At 47.4% G+C, this 18338-nt stretch overlaps 6 protein-coding genes across 6 annotated transcripts; 2 read left to right on the top strand and 4 right to left on the bottom strand.

Moving 5' to 3' along the window:
• Nucleotides 1-81: 81 nt before the first annotated feature.
• On the bottom strand, nt 82-3895 carry FOBCDRAFT_297857 (fungal-specific transcription factor domain-containing protein; the record flags this gene model as incomplete). Its single annotated transcript, XM_059611921.1, has 5 exons — nt 82-136; nt 908-1691; nt 1723-1876; nt 2022-3550; nt 3610-3895. 5 exons carry the CDS (start codon nt 3893-3895, stop codon nt 82-84), a joined length of 2808 nt encoding a protein of 935 aa, XP_059465719.1.
• Nucleotides 3896-4391: 496 nt separating this feature from the next.
• FOBCDRAFT_263763 (uncharacterized protein) lies at nt 4392-6035 on the top strand (the record flags this gene model as incomplete). The annotated part of the gene is made up of 2 exons (XM_031189353.3): nt 4392-4448; nt 4501-6035. 2 exons carry the CDS (start codon nt 4392-4394, stop codon nt 5851-5853), a joined length of 1410 nt encoding a protein of 469 aa, XP_031033338.2. The 3' UTR covers nt 5854-6035.
• A 491-nt stretch (nt 6036-6526) lies between these two features.
• On the bottom strand, nt 6527-8184 carry FOBCDRAFT_188836 (uncharacterized protein). Its single transcript, XM_031189352.3, has 4 exons — nt 7918-8184; nt 7388-7859; nt 7063-7336; nt 6527-7010 (listed from the first exon to the last, which is right to left on the bottom strand). Exons 1-4 carry the CDS (start codon nt 8023-8025, stop codon nt 6614-6616), a joined length of 1251 nt encoding a protein of 416 aa, XP_031033337.2. The 5' UTR covers nt 8026-8184; the 3' UTR covers nt 6527-6613.
• Nucleotides 8185-8954: 770 nt separating this feature from the next.
• On the bottom strand, nt 8955-10839 carry FOBCDRAFT_252660 (major facilitator superfamily domain-containing protein; the record flags this gene model as incomplete). The annotated part of the gene is made up of 4 exons (XM_031189351.3): nt 8955-9256; nt 9309-10006; nt 10066-10572; nt 10631-10839. The coding sequence occupies 4 exons, from the start codon at nt 10837-10839 to the stop codon at nt 9024-9026; spliced, it is 1647 nt and encodes a 548-aa protein (XP_031033336.2). The 3' UTR covers nt 8955-9023.
• A 741-nt stretch (nt 10840-11580) lies between these two features.
• FOBCDRAFT_167294 (FAD binding domain-containing protein) lies at nt 11581-13720 on the bottom strand. The gene is made up of 3 exons (XM_031189350.3): nt 13537-13720; nt 12008-13485; nt 11581-11946 (listed from the first exon to the last, which is right to left on the bottom strand). The coding sequence occupies exons 1-3, from the start codon at nt 13638-13640 to the stop codon at nt 11654-11656; spliced, it is 1875 nt and encodes a 624-aa protein (XP_031033335.2). The 5' UTR covers nt 13641-13720; the 3' UTR covers nt 11581-11653.
• A 429-nt stretch (nt 13721-14149) lies between these two features.
• FOBCDRAFT_322556 (amidase signature domain-containing protein) lies at nt 14150-16125 on the top strand (the record flags this gene model as incomplete). The annotated part of the gene is made up of 7 exons (XM_031189348.2): nt 14150-14376; nt 14435-14456; nt 14521-14528; nt 14578-14842; nt 14895-15089; nt 15142-15501; nt 15553-16125. 7 exons carry the CDS (start codon nt 14150-14152, stop codon nt 16123-16125), a joined length of 1650 nt encoding a protein of 549 aa, XP_031033333.2.
• Between the last annotated feature and the right edge of the window lie 2213 nt (nt 16126-18338).

Raw genomic sequence — 18338 nt, 5'->3', positions numbered from 1 at the left:
AATAACAAGTCAAAGGATATAAATTGTATTTATTTGCATTAATATAAACTTCTTAGAATTAGTGTTAGAGTAGGGATAGGATTAAAAGGACCAAGCTCTGTCATAGGCTTGAGCGCCGTGGCCTGACGAATTAGTTCTAAAAAGAATTAATAATAATATCTGGCTAACTATCATATTTATTGCAATAGATACTAATAAGTTAGAGCCAGAACTTAATGCGTTGCTATTGAAGTGTTATCTTACTTAAGTACATATCTAAGGTAGTAATTAGAAATATGAGTTAACCTTCTATTAAAATTAAGTCGATGCTAACGCTATTAAATTATTTAAAATTTATGTCTATATCCTGTAAAACAGGGTAAATTATATTAATTATATAATAATTAATTTTAAACCACAGAACTAAAATGCTTCCTGTGCTTTATCTTAAATAACTTAGCTATATTAGGAAGATATTAACTCATAGTAGTATATGCCTTATTTAAAACTTACTTAAATATCTCTTATATATATTATAACACTATCTTATTATTATTAACTAGCTATAATAATACTATTAACTTATTATCTTTAACCTTTTTTAAATAATATAATTAATTCTATTAGTTTAATTAATACTTAGCTTTTTCTATATTATTAACAGCTTAGATTTTTATATTAGTCTTATATTAGATAAGTGGTCTTTTAATAGGGGAGATATAAAGACACGTCACTGCAATAAGGGTTATAAATAATTTAATATAAGTGTTTACCGTTAATTGGTAACTGAAATATGAGAGTTATATTTCTATTAAAACCAGTATATTTGGTTTAGAAAGCATCATCATGAGGCTCATCATACTGGTTAATAAGTCTTTGCGGTATCAGCCCCCGTAACACGACAACTCCAGCGTGCAAGATACCCCACCGAACCTTGCTCAACGTCTCAGCCATAGTCCACACAAGCCCGACAATCTGTCGTTGTTGACCTGTTTTTACATCCATATCCTCAGGCCGATTCTGAGCCATTCTGGACACGAGGTTATGCATTTCTCCTCGAGGATTCCAGATAATCTCATCACTATCATCATCACTGTCATCAGCATCATCTTCCATGTCAAGGATACCTCCTCTGTTTGGCTGGCCGTGGCAGAATGCCCAGCATGCAAGAGTTGCTAGGTACAGACACCAGGGGACGTGGAAGAGCTGCATTGCGTCTGAACGCGTGAGCACTTTGGTGTTTTCATGAAGCAATCGAGCAGCGTGCCATGCAGCTATAGAGGCTGGCCTCTTGTGGCTTCTTGTATTCTGTTCGGCGTTGGAGGTTTGATCTTTGTTTGGTCGTTCTGTCACTAAAGAAGCCCACTGTTTGACCGCCTTTGCGGATCGGCGATAGTCCTTCTGCTGAACTGGTCGGCCTAGTATATGGCGAGCACCAGCGTAGATCTGTATATCGAGAAATTCCATATGAAGAAGTGCTTGTGCTGAGTGAAACAGAGCATTGTATGCAGTAGCAAACGCCACGTATTCACTCCTTCTGGCCTGGTCCTCAGGTGTATTCTGCAGTCGAGAAATGATTGAGGTTATGTAAGCATCAAAGTCTTCCTTCCAAGCGTCATAAGCGTTCCCTATGAGCTTACGCCAGTTGGATCCGGGTCCGTCACCGTCCACTACTCCAAGTGCTGTCTGATCACGACGCTGCATGTCCCATGCTATGGACATCAAGCCGTGTAGCATAAGTACGTGAGACAATCCTGTCAATGCCTTTGGACGCGGCACTGATGGTCCGAGATAGGATTTGAGACTCGGAAGGTAAAAGGTCTGCTGGGAACTGCAAGCTGATGAGCGCCATGCCGTAGCCCAGGACGTTGGATCTGAAGCCTCCCATATTCTTTGGCTGCATGGCAGTTCGAGACGAAGCTCAAATGCGGACATGCAAAGACTCTGACAGAAGAGAACTGCATGCTGTGTATCCCACATGAAGCACAGAAGTGCGAGACTGTAATTACATGTTAGTCGAATGCTACCAGTAAGAATCATGCTTGAGCGACTTGCCGTTTCTTTTGTTCTGCAATGGCCCATCGTCTCCAAGCCTCTCGCACTACACCCTCTTTTGAATCGGTACAGTCAGCTGGCGGTCCTTGAGGGCGAACTGACTGGCAGTCAGATCTGCGAATAAGATTTATAAGAAGTCCATGAAAGAGATGACTCATGTCGTGTTGCTTCTGTCCGGCCCGAGACTTCCCAAAGCATTCCACCAAAAGGATAGTCTGCAGAGTCCATAGTTCCGCACGAGCCGAAAAGCTAGCATGGGAAAAGATGCTAGGCCGTATGACGTCGTGGATGCACACAGCCAGCTGATGGGCATCCTTGGTCGAGTAGGTTGCGCCAAGCAGGATGACGGAGATGAGAAGCAGAGGTTCCATTCTGCTGACATCAAAGGTTGCAAGGTGCATGAGTGGGTAGGCAGTATTGAACTTGACGAAGAACAATTCCAGATATGTTTGTAGGGAGTCTCGTGACAATAGTGGCTCATCCCACAGGGAGTGACGAGAATCAGGTAAAGATGGGTTGGCAGCTTCGACGACTTGGAGAATTCGTTTGCGCACGCTTTCGTCGATCTTGGGTATCGATGGGCCTTTCTCGAGCATCGAGAATGGTCTGTTGAATTGCGGTTCCTCGACATATTGATGATCGTGGGCGACGTTGGGCCTCGATAGTTTGGCGCTTTTGTATTGTGCTGGCGTTGTAGACTCAGTTCTAGAGCTGGCAAGGCTCTCCGGAGTTGTCTTGGTATGGTTCAAGACTGCGGTTCGGGGATCAGAAGCATCTTGCCTCGTATCACTGCTGTGAGAATGTACCGACTCAGACCAACGACGCGTGCTGTTGATAGAGTCTGGTGATAATATCTGGACGGGCTCCGACATCTGGGCGGATGGGATATACTGCTCGTTGGCCTTTGCGAGGGGTGTTGGTGTTGGGTTCAAGTTCATGTTAAATAACCAATTGTAGTCCAAAGCAGTCGTATAGGGCATATTAAATGAGCTGGCTGTATCTGGCTGGAAGTTTTGTGTGTAGTCTAGTGCTGCGGTATCCACGAATGATTCGTTGAGAAGTAGTGGATCGAGCTGGTCGAACGAAAACTCGCCTATGCCTTCACCGTGATGGAATGGGTCGGTTGAGTTGGTAAAGTTTACTAAATGGTCGTCTGTAACTAGTTCACCGGCGGAGTGAACAAAAATGGAGTCTTCAATGTGCAAGTCGGATGAGGGATGAAGATCAACTCCATTCACTGACTGGCCTTCGTTGTGGCCCCAAGCGATCAGCCCAGGGGATTGATTCCTTGTATTATCTGCCTGGTCGGATTCTGGAGATGGGACTTGTTGTGTTTCTTGAGGGTTCTGTCCTGAACCCTTGGTACTTTTGGCTTTCGTGTTGCTGTTCCGACACGGTCGCTTTTCAACGACCGTACCGTCGGGTGCTTCCCAAGATCTCTTTCGCGTATCGAGGACGCCAAAGCCGGTTCCTCCGGCCTCAAGATCCTTCTGGCGATGTCTTTCCATATGTCGCCCTTTGGAAACGTAAGAACAAACTTTGATCGACTCGACTATACAAAACATGGTCACTCACTCAACAAATCAGGCCGTTTGAAGTGTGCACGGCATATGTCACATGAAGAACCGCCCGGCAAGTGATTGAGAGCATGTCGCTGCAAGTGTTCTGAGCGCGTGAACTTCTTGCTACAGCCAGGATGAGTACACTCAAACGACTTGTCACTCTGAGGAGCTGGCTGGGAGGCTGCAGAACCTCTTCGAGAGGTCTCTGATTGACCCTGCGATTGTGTCTGTTTACGACCCATGGCTTCTGTAAGAAACGCATCGACCGCTAGGGACAGCTCGTCGTCGGCTCCGTACATGGCTGTAGAGTGGGATGAGGTGAGAAATGTTAAAGATGAACGAGAGATAGAGTGAGGGAACGTTGGGTTCTAGAGTGGGAGGAATTGCCGAATGCCGTTGAGCTCTGACTGATTAGTAGTGTAACTCTGATAAGTGATAGGCTTGGCTGGACTCCGCCACAGTGCTACCGCGTCCCCACCCTTATCAACTTCCCCGCACATTATCTTGATAAGTGGGAGGATGCTAACAGACATGGGTGAGTGGGTAAAGGAACTCGGGTTCAAGATCCGTGCTTGAGCTAGTGATGGTTATCTATTCCCAGAATGTAAAGGCACGAGCATATCGGCAATAGGCGTCGTGAATCGGACAAACCAGTCATCGCACCACTACTTGTGTCTGCTTTGCCACAAGACCTAGACCTCGTCACATAGGCCTTTAATACGGATGTAGAGTCCTTTTACTCGATATTATCTCCTCTGCCCATCGTCAATTGAGATCCAGCAGCCTAGAGTCAAGATGCCCAACTACAAGATACAGGAAGTGATGGAGAGAAGCGACTCGAGCAGACTTCATGTAAGTTCAAGGTTCTTCATCTCAAAAACATTTCAAACTAATGTTTATTTAGGTGGTGATCGTAGGAGCTGGACTTGGTGGTCTCGGTGCTGCAATCGCTGTCCGTCTCGCCGGCCATGATGTCACAGTGTTGGAGTCTGCACCAGCAATCGGCGAGGTCGGCGCCGGTATTCAAGTCCTTCCCAACGCTGCTCGAGTTCTCTTCTCCTGGGGTCTTGAGAAGGAATTGGTCAAGAATGCTACCAAGCCAAGGAAATGCAACTTCATCGGATGGAAGGGAAACCATCTCTCAGAAATGGACTACCATGGCTATGCGGCTGCCTCGGGAGGCTACCCTTTCCTCGATTTCCATCGCGCTACTTTGCACAAGGCACTCCTGGACAGAGCTCAAGAGCTGGGCGCCAAGATTCTCTGCGGATCTAAAGTCTTGTCTTACAAGATAGAGGCCGACAACAGCCACGCAACTGTGTTTCTAGAAGGAGGTCAAACGATGGAGTCTGACTTGGTAGTTGGTGCTGATGGCATCGCTTCTTCACTCAGAGAGCAGTTCCTCGGCCGATCCGATCCTCCACAATTAACGGGCGACTTGGCCTACCGGCTGCTGCTGTCGACAGACGAGATGAGAAAGGACCCAGACCTAAGACCATTCGTGGAGGATCCTCAAGTCAACTACTGGGTCGGTCCCGATAAACATGCAGTCAATTACGTGCTGAAGGGAGGAGAGCTCTTCAACATGGTCCTTCTAGTGCCAGATGATATCCCACTCGATAGCGGCAACACTTTGAAGGGGAATATCGAAGAGATGAGAGCCCATTTTGCCGATTGGGACCCTCGTATTGGAAAGATGCTAAACCTCTGCGACTCTGTTCTCAAGTGGAGATTATGCATTCGTCCTGGCCTCGACCCAACTTGGTCACACCCTTCGGGAGCCCTCACCATGCTCGGTGATTCTGTCCACGCAACACTACCATATCTTGCCAGTGGTGCCGGTATGGCTCTAGAGGACGGTGGTGTACTCGGGCTATGTCTTGCCAACCTTACTGATAAGTCACCAGCCTCAAAGCTGAAAGCTCTCGCTGTCTACGAGGCATGTCGACGAGAACGTACAGAGATGGTTGTGCAAAGAGGAACGTACAACCAATGGATATATCACCTTCCCGATGGCGAAGAGCAGAGACAGCGAGATGAGCGGTTCAGGCAATATGGAAAGTGGGATGAAGAGTGGCTCAGTGGAGAGAATCCGATCATACCGCAGTCCTCGGAGACAGGAGAGGACCCTTTCCCTTGGAGGTACCATGGAGTTGGGAGATGGTTATTGACGTATGATATGTGGAAGGATGTTGATGAGAAGTTCTCGCAGCTTGAGTCTGAGGCCAGTGGTGGTTCACTAAGAGCAAGTCTCTAATTATAAGCACTATACTCTGTCTTATTGGGGTATTGTTAGTGGCCAAGAAGACATTTATAAAGATTACACGGCATTCTCCAGGCACTATTCGAAGATTGATAGGTTATTGGCTTTGACATCCTGAGTTCCAAACTATTGCTCTACTAGATACGAGATCACTCCGAACCCATTATAGATCATCGCAGCCATTGCTGCTACTAACAGACTATCGATCTCTTATTGTCTCACGTCGCTTTCCTCGTTCATTTCGCTACTTTAACTAACATTTGGCGTCCATATTGGTCGCCTGTGCTTTCCTAAGTCATATTCCCAATCGAATTCCCTATTATCCTGAGTCCGTGATCCTCTCATTTCCCTTACCATGAAGATGCCTACCTTTGACGGTCGCCAAATGACCAATCTAGAGGATGGCATAAAGCAAGAGACTTTTATCCTAAGTAAAGAGGGTATTGAGATAAATTTCAACTATCTTCGGATAACTCAATAGACTCTTTGACTGCTTTATATCGGATGCCAAGGCGATTGCGGATGGATCTCCACGACTTGCAGAGATCCAGGCATCGATTCAAGCTTACATGGAGTAAATTACACGCCAAACCAAAGTTATAGTACGACCAGCAAACCCTCAGATATATGAGGTTTACTTTATCACTTTCAATATTATTAAAGCCATTTGGTCAAGTGTTTGTTCAGCTATGCCTAAGCAACCCCATACCAATATGTAGTCTATAATACCGTCTTCCGCTGCTAGACTCCCACTTCACGCTTCACTCTTCACCTCTTGTGAAGGGTTGTAAAAAGGATAATCATTGTAACCCTTCTCCGGAGGATCAGCACCGTAAAATGTGTTGCGGTCATAGGCGTTGAGGGGCCAGCCATTTTGTAATCTCTCAGCCAAGTCAGGGTTGGCAATAAAGTGTCGACCCATGGCAACCAAATCAGCCTCATGACTCTTAATCTTGGTAGGAGCGTTATCCCGGTTGAAGTTTCCGCAAGCCAAAAATACAATTCCAGAAGGCTTGAGAATGTTGCGGAATATGTTGAGCGAGTTTGCCTGCTTGCCAACTTCAACAGCAGCGCCATCTTTACTGCTGCCATTGGCAAGTGCAGCGAGCTTTTGTTGCTCGTCGAGAACTTCGTCGAAACGGGGCTCAATCCTATTAATTGTCAGTCATGTTGATGGCGGTTCGATGGTGGAGGTTTACTTACATATGCACATAAACAGGCTTGTGGTTGTCTGGAAGACTGGCGATCTGGCCGCAGAGGTAAGACCAGTGAGCATTGGGGTCACTGTCCTTAGTGCCCTGGAAGTAGTTGTAAGGCGAAAGTCGAAGACCGACCTTGTCAGCACCGATAGCATCACAGCATGCAGTGAGGACCTCGAGGAGGAATCTGCATCGGTTCTCGACAGAGCCACCATATTCGTCAGCTCGGTTGTTGATATTGTCATGAAGGAACTGCTCAAGAAGATAGCCATTGGCACCTGATCCTAACAGTTAGCGAGAGGCAGAAGTACAGATGGATGTGTACATACCATGAATCTCAATACCATCGAACCCAGCAACTTCAACAGCTCGCTTAGCGGCAGCTGCCCATTCGGCAGTAATGCTATGGATCTCGTCCACTGTCAAAGCTCGAGGCGGGTCATCCTTGGTATCAGTGCCATCCAGATATGTACCCGGCATGGGCTGATCACCAGAGGAGACAGCCCTCTCACCACCTCGCTGCGCACTACAAGACGCCCGTCCAGTGTGCCACAGCTGAGTGAAGATAAAACCGCCCTTGGCATGGACAGCATCCGTTACCTTCTTCCATCCCTGTAATTGGGAGTCGGTAAAGACGCCAGGAACACCAGGGTAAGCACTAGCGTTCAGGGCAATGTCGGTCGCCTCAGTGATCTGAAGACCGCCGTCACTGGAGCGATCGCTGTAGTACTTCACCATACGAGGGCCAGGGACATAAACTCCACGCGACTCGAATTCACTTCGCATGCGAGTGTTGGGTGCCTGGAAGGATGTCGTTAGGTTGTTCTTTGGGGCTCAATAATTGACTTTTACTGCGTACCTGCACAATTCGGTGCTTCAAGTTCAGCTTGCCAAGCTTCAAGGGAGAGAACATGACAGTGTCCTTCAGCGCGGCGTGCGCCGCTGGCGGTGTAACTGCGATGGGCATCTTTGTCTAAAGGTAGCGGAGAAAGATCAGGAGAGAGAGAATGACGAGGTATCAATAACCTTGAATCTGGTGGTAGGGTTGAAAGCTGTCTGACTGCGCTTGGATTTGATCACTCAAGCAGCTATGGATGCTGAAGCTTTAGTAGCCGATGTATTTTGTCCTTGTACATTTTGTTTCACTTTTACCTTTCGATTGCAACTACCCATGGACTCTTGGTACCCCATCCCCCACCTTTGAACGATGAAAGTGGAGATGGAGATGCGAGGAGTCAGCCGTCTTTCTTGTTGGCCACTGATAAGGCGCAGCACGACAGGGGAGATCAAGAATGGGGGTGGGTTTGACCAGGATCGGAAAGTTAAAGACTGCTAAGACAAAGTAGGGTTAGCATTGATGCGGAACGACTGGGACATCCGATAGGCTGCCTTCTAGCCTCTATGGGTCAACCATTTTTATCGCTCCCGGGTAAGGTTCGTGGGTTTCGAGTTTTTGGCCGAGACATGATGAGCCAGACGTGTAACAGCTGTCTTGGGGACTGTGGTTTGCTTACAGATCAAGCAATTGATTTCCGCGGCCGAGATCGATGTATTGATTTGTAACAATTTCAAGTTTTAAAGTGATGCCAAAAGCCATCTATCTACTCTCATTAAAAACAACGCCAGGGGATTAAGTATGAGTCGACATGGGAAACTAAGATTACGGATTCTGGTGAACCCTTCGAGTACTCAATCAAGAGATTGACAAAGACCCCGAGAGCAATTCAGATAGGAGTTATCTTTCCTAATTATTTAGAATCAATAGCCGAGATAGAACTCGAATGTAGAAGATTACCGTTGAAATCTCACGATCTTAAGGTGTCGAAAAGAAAAGGAGCAACAAAAATTTATAAGACAACACATCCTGTTCTGCGTCAAAGTATAGTTTAAACACACATTGATGGAAAATATTTACTACTTAAAATATGATGCCTGTTCTCTCAAACAAATACCACAATCCTGACTCTAGAGAGAGGCATGTCCATGTGTTTCGTAAGGAAGACCAACACAGAAGAAGCCGACCACGATCCAAAGCGCCGCACTCGCGTAAATGGGGACGACTGAAAACCCAGAATATGTCGAGATAAAAGATGCCACAAGACCACCAAGTCTGAGAAGTGTAGCTGCAATACCAGTACCAGTGCCTCGTACCGGTCCAGGAAAAGACTCTGGAGTAAAGGCAAACATGACCGCGTACTCTGCAAGACTTGTTAGTGTTGAGATGACAGAATGGCCAGAAGAGAGACTTACCAAAGTTTCCAAGAATAGCTGTAGCACACTGGAATCCAATATCGGCGGCTTCAGTGCCAACAGCTGTGTATGCAAAGAGAAAGACGCCAGTGAGAACGGCAGAGATGGCCATCATCCACCTGCGGCCGAATCGAGTCTCTACCAAAAACCCTGCTGAGATTGGGCCGAGGACGCCGACAGCTGAAACAATACAGTAAATCATATATGTATGGTTGAACGACGAGCTAGCAGTGTAATCCTTCTTGGACTCAAGATAAGAAGTGATGAAGGCAAAGTACAGCGGGTAGGCGATTCCAATGGTAAGCCAGATCAAGAACGTGACTGCACTGTGCTGAGCCATCTTGCGGCCGGCGAAGAGCGAGCGATAACTGCTCATGTTGAAGTCCTTGAAGTTCTCTCTGAGAATGTCTTTCATAGAAAGTTTCTTCTCGGTCTGATCAGGAATGGCGTGGACCTGTTCGCCGGTAGATGAGACCACCGCAGACGAGTAGATTTGGCGGTCGATATCTTGCATCATCTCGAGTGTCAGGGTCTCAGGCTTGCCGTTATAACGAGCGATGTAGTTGACCGATTCGACAGCCTCTGCGTCGCGTCCCTTGGAGAGGAGATATTTGGGCGACTCGGGGATCTTGAAGACGAAGAGTCTAACCAAGGCAAGGAGAAGAGCGATGCCACCGAGAGTAATCATGACGTACCGCCTGGAGAGGTCGTCTTGTTAGTCCAATGAATCAGAAGTGTCCGGGAGTGAACGACTTACCATCCCATGTTATCCTGTCTGCGGCATCCCTCCGGGCTGCTGCAAGCAAAGTTTGCGAGGAAGACCCATGAAAGAAGAGACACGATAAGCTGTCCAAGGTTCCACCAGGCAGACAATGTGACGAGCAACCACTGATGACTCTGTGGGACGAACTCAAGGAAAACAATACTGTCAACTGGGACGTTGCCTCCAGCTGCGGTACCAATAACAGCCCAGAGAGAGCAAAAGGTGATGAAGTCCTGAGCTCCAGCAACTGCACAAGCAAAGATTGCTCCGATGAAGATGGTAGAGTTGAAAGCAGGCTTGCGGCCAATAACATCGGCTGCGGTTCCCCAAAAGAAGGCTCCAACAATCAGGCCAACGTAGTAAGCCACTGAACTGAAGCTGATTCTTGTTATGTCGTCGAATTCGTTCATGATCGGGGGACGAACGGCGGTGATGCCTTGGGACCAGAAGTTATCGACCATCCAGCCACAACCGTTGACGACGAAGAGGATCCATTGGAATCTAGAAGAGTTGTTATTAGCATCCACGTTCTTGATCATGCATATTGTCTAGTGCTTACTTTCCAGTACCAATCTCTGAGAGATGGCGGGCAACAAGTTCAGACTTTAACCGATACGACTCGTTGACAGCACTCCCGTAGAAATCGCGAACAGCACTGTCCTCAACAGGTTTGTGATCGCCGAGACGGTAAGAAGTTGCACTTGGACTGTGTTGAAGCTTAGCTCCAGTGGCCTTCTCGGCAATATCTTCTGCATTGTTCGAAGCCATGATGATGGTTTGTGAGAAGGAGCCAGGACGTTGAAGGTGAGAGGTTGAAGACTGGGAACATCAACCGGTATCGACTCATGTATTTATCACACATGAGACACCGGAGAGAGACACAAGTGATCCCCTTTTGTGGCGTGAGAGAGATAGACAAGATAACTAATCGCTGCTACGAGTCAATGCACACCCTGAACCCGGCCGTAACCTTACCATCCGCTAGACCAGCAGAAGGACCACGCCAAGACAACGCGTATACAACGCTACGGCTATCTACCTATCTTATCGGTTCCAACTCACCCTGCTGACATCCAAACCCCCACTTTCCCCGGATTATACCTGCTGCTTCAGAGTTTAAACCATGAGATTTGGGATAAATGGGGTTAATCTGATCAGATAATTGGTGCCCGCTATCAGTGGTCGAGACCTGGCTCTCTATCGACATGGTTTGGTTGACTCGGGGAACTCGGATATTGGTAATGTAGAGGACTTCAGAAACCAATAACGAGTGATCCAATACTCATCGGTGAGTCTGGACCTGGACGCGATGAAGGCCCTGTACCAGTGGTGAGTTGTACTAATCTCCCTTCTGCAATGCGAGCATGTATGACTTGGACAATCGAACATTTGGCTCCCCAAAGTGCCATGATTAAAATATAGAATTTATGAAATGTTGCTTGCAATCTGAACGGATGATTAGTACGTATTATCCAAACTTCAATAGAGGAGTTTCCGGTGCGAAATCTCGTGTACACATTGCCTCACAGCACAAGATAATTAATACAGTATTTCATCAAGTGACTTCCTATTTCATCCACGTTCAAACAGAAGGAATCTGCAAAAATCCTCCAAAGTACGAATCGAGCCAACTCGCCGCCGCTGCACCCTCCTCAACACTAGCATTCTTGATACGCCGAATGGCACCAACATAACCATCCGGTCTAACTACAAGAATTGCGACCTCTCCACTATCGACAGAGCCAAGCCACTTCTCTGTACACGAGGTTCGCTTGGTATCTAAATGCGCCGCGTCATCAAGATACACCGTCCACCTACTCTTTGAAAATGTGGGAGGCAGGTCTGAGAGCTCAAAGTCGTTCTTATCTGTAGAGGCTGTAAAGATTCCGAGAGTTAGTAGTTGTGATAGAGTGGCGATGGAATAGATTTTACTTACTGAGAAGAGCGAATGTTATTAATTGGTTGACTCGCGTGTACCGTTCTGGTCGCACGTAAACATCATCGGCTCGGTTGGCACGAGGCTTTTGTTGGTATGAAGTCTGCGTTGACTTGCCAAGCTGGAATACGAACGAGGTCGGTGTCGAGATAGACTCATCAAACGCTTTGATGAAGCCACTCTCTTGACGCCCTGTAAGGTTCGGAGCGACTACATAGACTCGGAACTGGCCAAGAACCGGGACATCGAGCTGAACATCAACTGGACAAGCGTCTATGTAGCGTGTAACCTTTGCTTGCGGGAGATTGCAGCCAGGCTTAGCATCGCCACCAGGAACAGAATCTAGAGGATGATTCAGCTCATTGGGACCATACTCAACCCCCACTCCCGAAATAAAGCGTGTGTTCTTGCGGAAGTTCTCAGCGAGTCTTTTGGAGTCACCTCCAGCGATCTCATTAGCGTGTTCAAAGTCAAAGTTGATGAGATCCTCCGCAATCTTCTTCCGCTCTTGCTCGTAAGATTGTAGAAGTATACCATCTTTGGCGAAACCACGTGCAGCAAGGTTGAGCTTCCAGCCCAAGTTCCAAGAGTCATGGACACTGGTGTTCATTCCCTGGGCAGCCTTTGGACTGTGCGTATGACTGGCGTCTCCAGCAATGAATATCCGCTGAGTCGGGTCCAAGAACCGCGTTGCAAAGCGTTGAGATACTTGATAGTTGCCAAACCACTCCACTGATGTCCAGTTGACGGTGTATGGGGCCATGATAAGACGTGCCTGCTCCATGACAAACTCCTGACCGAGGCCCTTGGAAGTGACCGAACTCTTCATCTCGATGTAAAGTCGGGTCATGTTCCGCTCACGTGGAATAAGAAGAACTGATCCGTGTTCCTCGGAAAATATGACGGTCTTGCTCCATATGTCAGGGAAGTCAGTATCTAACTCTCCATCCAAAACTCCCCAAACAGAGTTATGAGGAGTTCCTTGAGAAGCAGCACCTGGAATGGCGTTCCGTACTGCTGAGCGAGCTCCATCACAGCCAACTAGGTATCTGGCCGGAATAGCTGTACGTGTTTCACCGTCTTTGTCGCATTCGATCTGGAGATGATCGGAAGAGTCTGTTACTCCTCTGAAGGTGTGACTGCGAGTGACTTCGACACCACTTTTTCGCAGGTCGTTGATAAAGGTGCCTTCCATCATTCCTTGATGGCACAAAAGGATGTATGGATGTAGCACATCTACCACTAAAGATGGATAGTGGACTTCACGTCCTGTACGGCGAAGTCCTTCTGTTGATGAGCCCCGCCACATGCAGATGTCATGAACCTTGACACCTGTTTGTACAAGATCATCGCCAATTCGCAGCATTTGCAAAGTCTCAATAGTCTTGGGTTGGATACCATCAGCACGACCGACGGTCGTCTGATCGGGCCTCTCATCAATAACCTTGACTGATAGACCAAGCTTTGCCAACACAACACTAGAGCAACTATCAGTACGGAAAGAGGCGAACATTAATTCAGCAGCTCACCTCAGCATGAGGCCTGATGGGCCAGCTCCAACAACGCAGACATCATGGACATCGGCATCTTGACATCCGTTGCTGTGACCATTTGTGCTTGTCGGAATGGCCATGTGGGGCAAGTTTTAGTAGTGTAATGCGTACTGCTGAATGATGAATGATGTCGATGGTGTTTGACAGTGTAACAATTGATCTCATCAACGCATTTACCTCTCGGATATATCAATCAAGATAGTTCTTACTAACAGTGACTTAAAGACGTTCTTGCGGCGTCTTCCGCCAAAGGTCGTCTCATCTGTCGAGGACAATGTAGCAGCACCATCATTCGATCAGTCGGGCTCTATCATCAGTAAGCTAGCGCCGAGTCCACCCCCACTCCCGGTTCTCAACCGCCTTTGGCTATCGCTATCTCGGCGACTCGGGTTTGGATTCGGCTTATGACTGGACTAAAATCTACTTTTATCGGCATAGGCGCGGAGTTTGGCAAGGTATATCCAAGGATGGGGTCGTTGCTGCAGATCACAGTCTCCCTCTCCCCTCCAGTACAGAAAAAGACTCGTATTATTATAGCGGCAAAAGGATTTCAGTGGCTTATTGGAGAATTCTCTGCCAAGTTAGGACAATGGCTCCTGGTTCAATTGATCCCGAGCCTCTGCCTTGGCAGTCAACAGTTGAGCGCAAGAAACAACAACAGCGTGACATTTTGTCCAAGGCTTTGTTGGAACTTGGGAAGTACAAAGAGTTACAAAATGTCGATATCGACCAGCTTGCCGATACAACCCAAACTTTAAGCCTTATATCTAAAGGGCAGCTGACATGCAAAACCGTTGTGCAAGGATTGATAGAACGGTACGTCATTAATATTAGTATAAGTGCTGTGCCAAATACTTAATGCATCTTCATATAGGGCGATCCAAGTTCATCAACAGGTATGTCTTTGGATACTACGTTGCGAAAATTAATACTTTTCTAATCACAATTAACATAATGTAGACCAATTGGTAAGAATCATCCTAGGATACGATGTGTCAAGGGCTAATCTTGATCCAGTCTTACAGAAGTTGCTTTCGAAGATGCTTTGCAACAGGCCGAAGAGCTTGATGCCTACATGATCAGCGAGAAACAGCCAATAGGACCCCTACATGGCTTGGTGATTACTCTCAAGGACCAATTCAATATTAAGGGCTATGATAGCACTCTGGGCTACGTTGGACGGTCCTTCAATCCAGCTACTGACGATGCCATACTGGTCAAAATGCTCAAATCACTGGGCGCTATCGTTCTCGCAAAATCGAACTTGCCTCAAAGCATTATGGTGGGCGACTGATCTCAATCCAGACTAAGCACCTTGGCTTACTGGTATCTAGTGGTGCGAGACGGAGAATCCCCTTTGGGGGTTGACTACCAATCCCATGAATAAAGATTACACACCAGGTGGCTCTACAGGTGGTGAGGCTGTCCTGCTTTCTTGCGGTGCCTCTATGCTCGGATGGGGTACAGATATTGGCGGAAGCATCCGCATTCCTAGCCACATGATGGGCATATATGGATTGAAGCCGAGTGTGAGTTGCTATTGATACAGAAATCACCAATATCCCGCTGATTGATCACTAGAGCACAAGACTACCTTACCAAGGCGTCCCTGTTTCGACAGAGGGTCAGGAACATGTTCCATCTTCAATTGGTCCAATGGCACGGGACCTGAGCATGATCAAATATGCCATGCACAGCCTAATCGAGTCAAAGCCATGGGATTACGATGCACGCTGCGCTCCGCTTCCTTGGCGAGGCCACTTATATGAAGAAATGCATGACCGCCCACTTACTATCGGTGTTCTGATGGATGATGGTGTTGTTCGTCCACATCCACCGATAACGCGAGCATTGCGAGATGCAGTTGAAGCTTTGAAGCTTGAGGGTCATGAGATTGTGGAGTGGAATACTGAACTCCACGAGCAGTGTATAAGAACTATGGTGATACTCCCGGCGTCGAACCCGGGACCTAATTGACTGACGTTGCAATAGGATATGTTTTATACTGCTGATGGTGGTGAAGATATCCGCCAAGATATATCAAGGGCTGGAGAGCCATTCATCCCTCACGTCAAACGCCTTGTCAATCGCGGCAAAGCAATTTCGGTATACGAATATTGGAAGCTCAACAAGAAGAAATTGGATCTCCAGCAAGGTTACCTGGAGAAGTGGAACTCGATCCAGTCTGCAACTGGCAGAAAGGCTGACGTGCTTCTCATGCCCGTCATGCCGCATGCCGCTGTTCGACACGGTGGATGCGGCTGGGTTGGCTATACAAAGGTGTGGAATGTTCTTGACTATACCGCGATGGTTATACCTGGCGGAACGATACAGTCGGGGGATGTTGACACACCGTTCTCGTATCCTGCTAGAGGACCTGAGGATGAATGGAACCAGGGGCTCTGGAACAAGGACAAAGACGAGATGGCTGCTATGAATCTTCCAGTTGGGCTGCAGATCGTCGGACGGAAACTTGAAGAGGAGAAAGTGCTTGGGGCTGCTGAGGTAATTGATCGCGTTGTGAAAAAGCTGCTACAGCCCCGGTATTCTCAAGCATCAACATAGATTTGCCATTTTTAGTTAGAACCAGATCATGCACCGAGGGCAGAAGATGTATAAGTTGGTTGAAGGAGCATGTCTTTTATATGCTATCTAAAGCATTCAATAACCTTTATACGCCTGTGCTGACCCTCTCTGTTATATTTTCCATCAGCCTTCTAATTATTTGCTTTTTCGGCGATGAAACCTGACATAATTAAGGCTGATACCAGCGACTTCTCGAAGCAACTTCCATCGCTCGCGTTTCTCTTCCCACTGATAGACCCTCTCATCATCGAAGGCGTTGACTCTAGGCCACCCAGTATGAATCGGAGTATCAACCCAAGTTGAGCTTGGCCCCTCCATTGGTTCATCTCCCCCGCCAAGAGAGCTCACAACAACAGGCAAGTCTTCAGGAGGTACAGATAGCCGTTTCGAAATCCCAGCGTTGACTTGAGAGGGTCAGGCTGGGGGCCAAATGCAGCAATTTCGCGTTGATTGTGGGCGGTGATAAAGTCAATGGCTACATGCAGAGGCACCTGGACTGCTGTATCCGATATGAAATTTGTAACATGGTGACTGATGGATTTGAAGTTCAGCTGTTGACTTAGCCCGCTGTCTTTACCGGTGAGGGTAATGAGAACTTGCAACTTTCCCATATCTGTTACACGAACGTTGAAGTCGCCCCCAGAAAGAATGATTGTTACTGCCTTGAATAGTGGCTGCAGGATCAAAAACTCCTGATCTCCAAAGCCTGGGACCCCAAATGTGGACTGTGGGGGAAGAGTCACGACCTCTCGTTAATATGTCGCTACTTGGTCGCAGATTCTCCCATGCAGCTCGTTTATTAGCGTGACCAGTGATACTGGAGACATATCGGGAGGAGGTCTGCAAGGATAAAATAGCTTCGCGATGAATTGGTGATACTCGATATCATTCCGATATGGTTGATACCATTTGTTGTATAGCCAGTTATGTAGAGCGCAGCGCAGTGCCATGTGACCCCCGACACCTGGAACGATGTATATCGGCACGGTCTTGTTGCAACAATCCTCCGCATGATTTATTGATATATCCTTGACCCTTTTGTGACCGAGTTCAGAACAGGCGTTAGGGGCGAATGGGCAGGGTTGGAAGGCGGTTCCGGTGGAGGGCTCATATACATCTCGTCGATGATATGATTCCAGTTGAACACGAATCTCAGACAAGATTTCGTGTCGGGGCAGCGGGGCCCTTTCTGTGACGCTTGAACAGACCTACATTCTGTAAGCTGGGGAAGCTTGCCTCAAGAGGTGATCCGGCAGCAGGGGGATGATGCACGATTGAAACTCTTCTTCTCTGGCTGATGCGAGATCACGGAGAATGATATATTAGGATATGAGTGGAAATTAGCAGTAGGCTTGGAGGTAGACAAAAAGCAGGCTTTATATAGTGATAGAAAATTGAGTGTCGCGTTCAGACTCAACTTGAAGTAACCTCCAAAGTGTGAGCCAGGGCTTGAGCCTTGCCTTGGGGGTCGGATATGAGGACAGTCAGAAGCCAACGAGTCGCCAATTGCAGAAAAGCACGATTGAACGTATTCACAAGCTCTAGGTTCGATGTGGTGACATAAGCTTTCAGCCACCGGTCTCAACTGCAAATCAGACATCTCGCTCACAACTTACACATTATATCAAAATGCCTGCCCAGTTGATACAGATCTGCAAGCTCAATTGGTAAAATCAGAGCTGTGTCTCGGTCTTACTCGCTGCCAAGGCCGGCATGATTGATCTCGGCGTGACCCTCACCACGGAAGCCTTGAAATATAACATTTGGACCAACATTATTGCTCCTGTCGCCTCTAGTCGTATGACAGCCACCGGATCTACGTCAGCATCTCACTAGTCACTAGTCGCTGTCCTCACTCATCAGAGCGACACATCCAAGAATGGTTCAATTTCGAGACCTGTTAAGGAAATATTTCGAAGATTCGATAGAAGGGGTCGAAGGAAGCCATTCTTATGTGCGAGAGGACGTTGATACCTCGGGCTTTGCTTTAGAAATGGGGCTAAGTCAACGACATTACGAACTCCGATAGATTATATTCCCTTTAGAACGTGCGTGGTGCATAGCGATACAGTCCAGTGCTCTACTTTGCCCCTTCTGAATATTTAGGATGAATTTAGCACAAATGCATATCCATTTATAAAACGTTGTATTCCCTGTGAATACATATGTGTAGAATGGCTTAGGTGAATGTC

The sequence above is a fragment of the Fusarium oxysporum genome, chromosome IX, assembly GCF_013085055.1.
Source record: "Fusarium oxysporum Fo47 chromosome IX, complete sequence".
Taxonomy (NCBI): Eukaryota; Fungi; Ascomycota; class Sordariomycetes; order Hypocreales; family Nectriaceae; genus Fusarium; species Fusarium oxysporum.
This window is presented reverse-complemented; position numbering and strand designations above follow the sequence as displayed.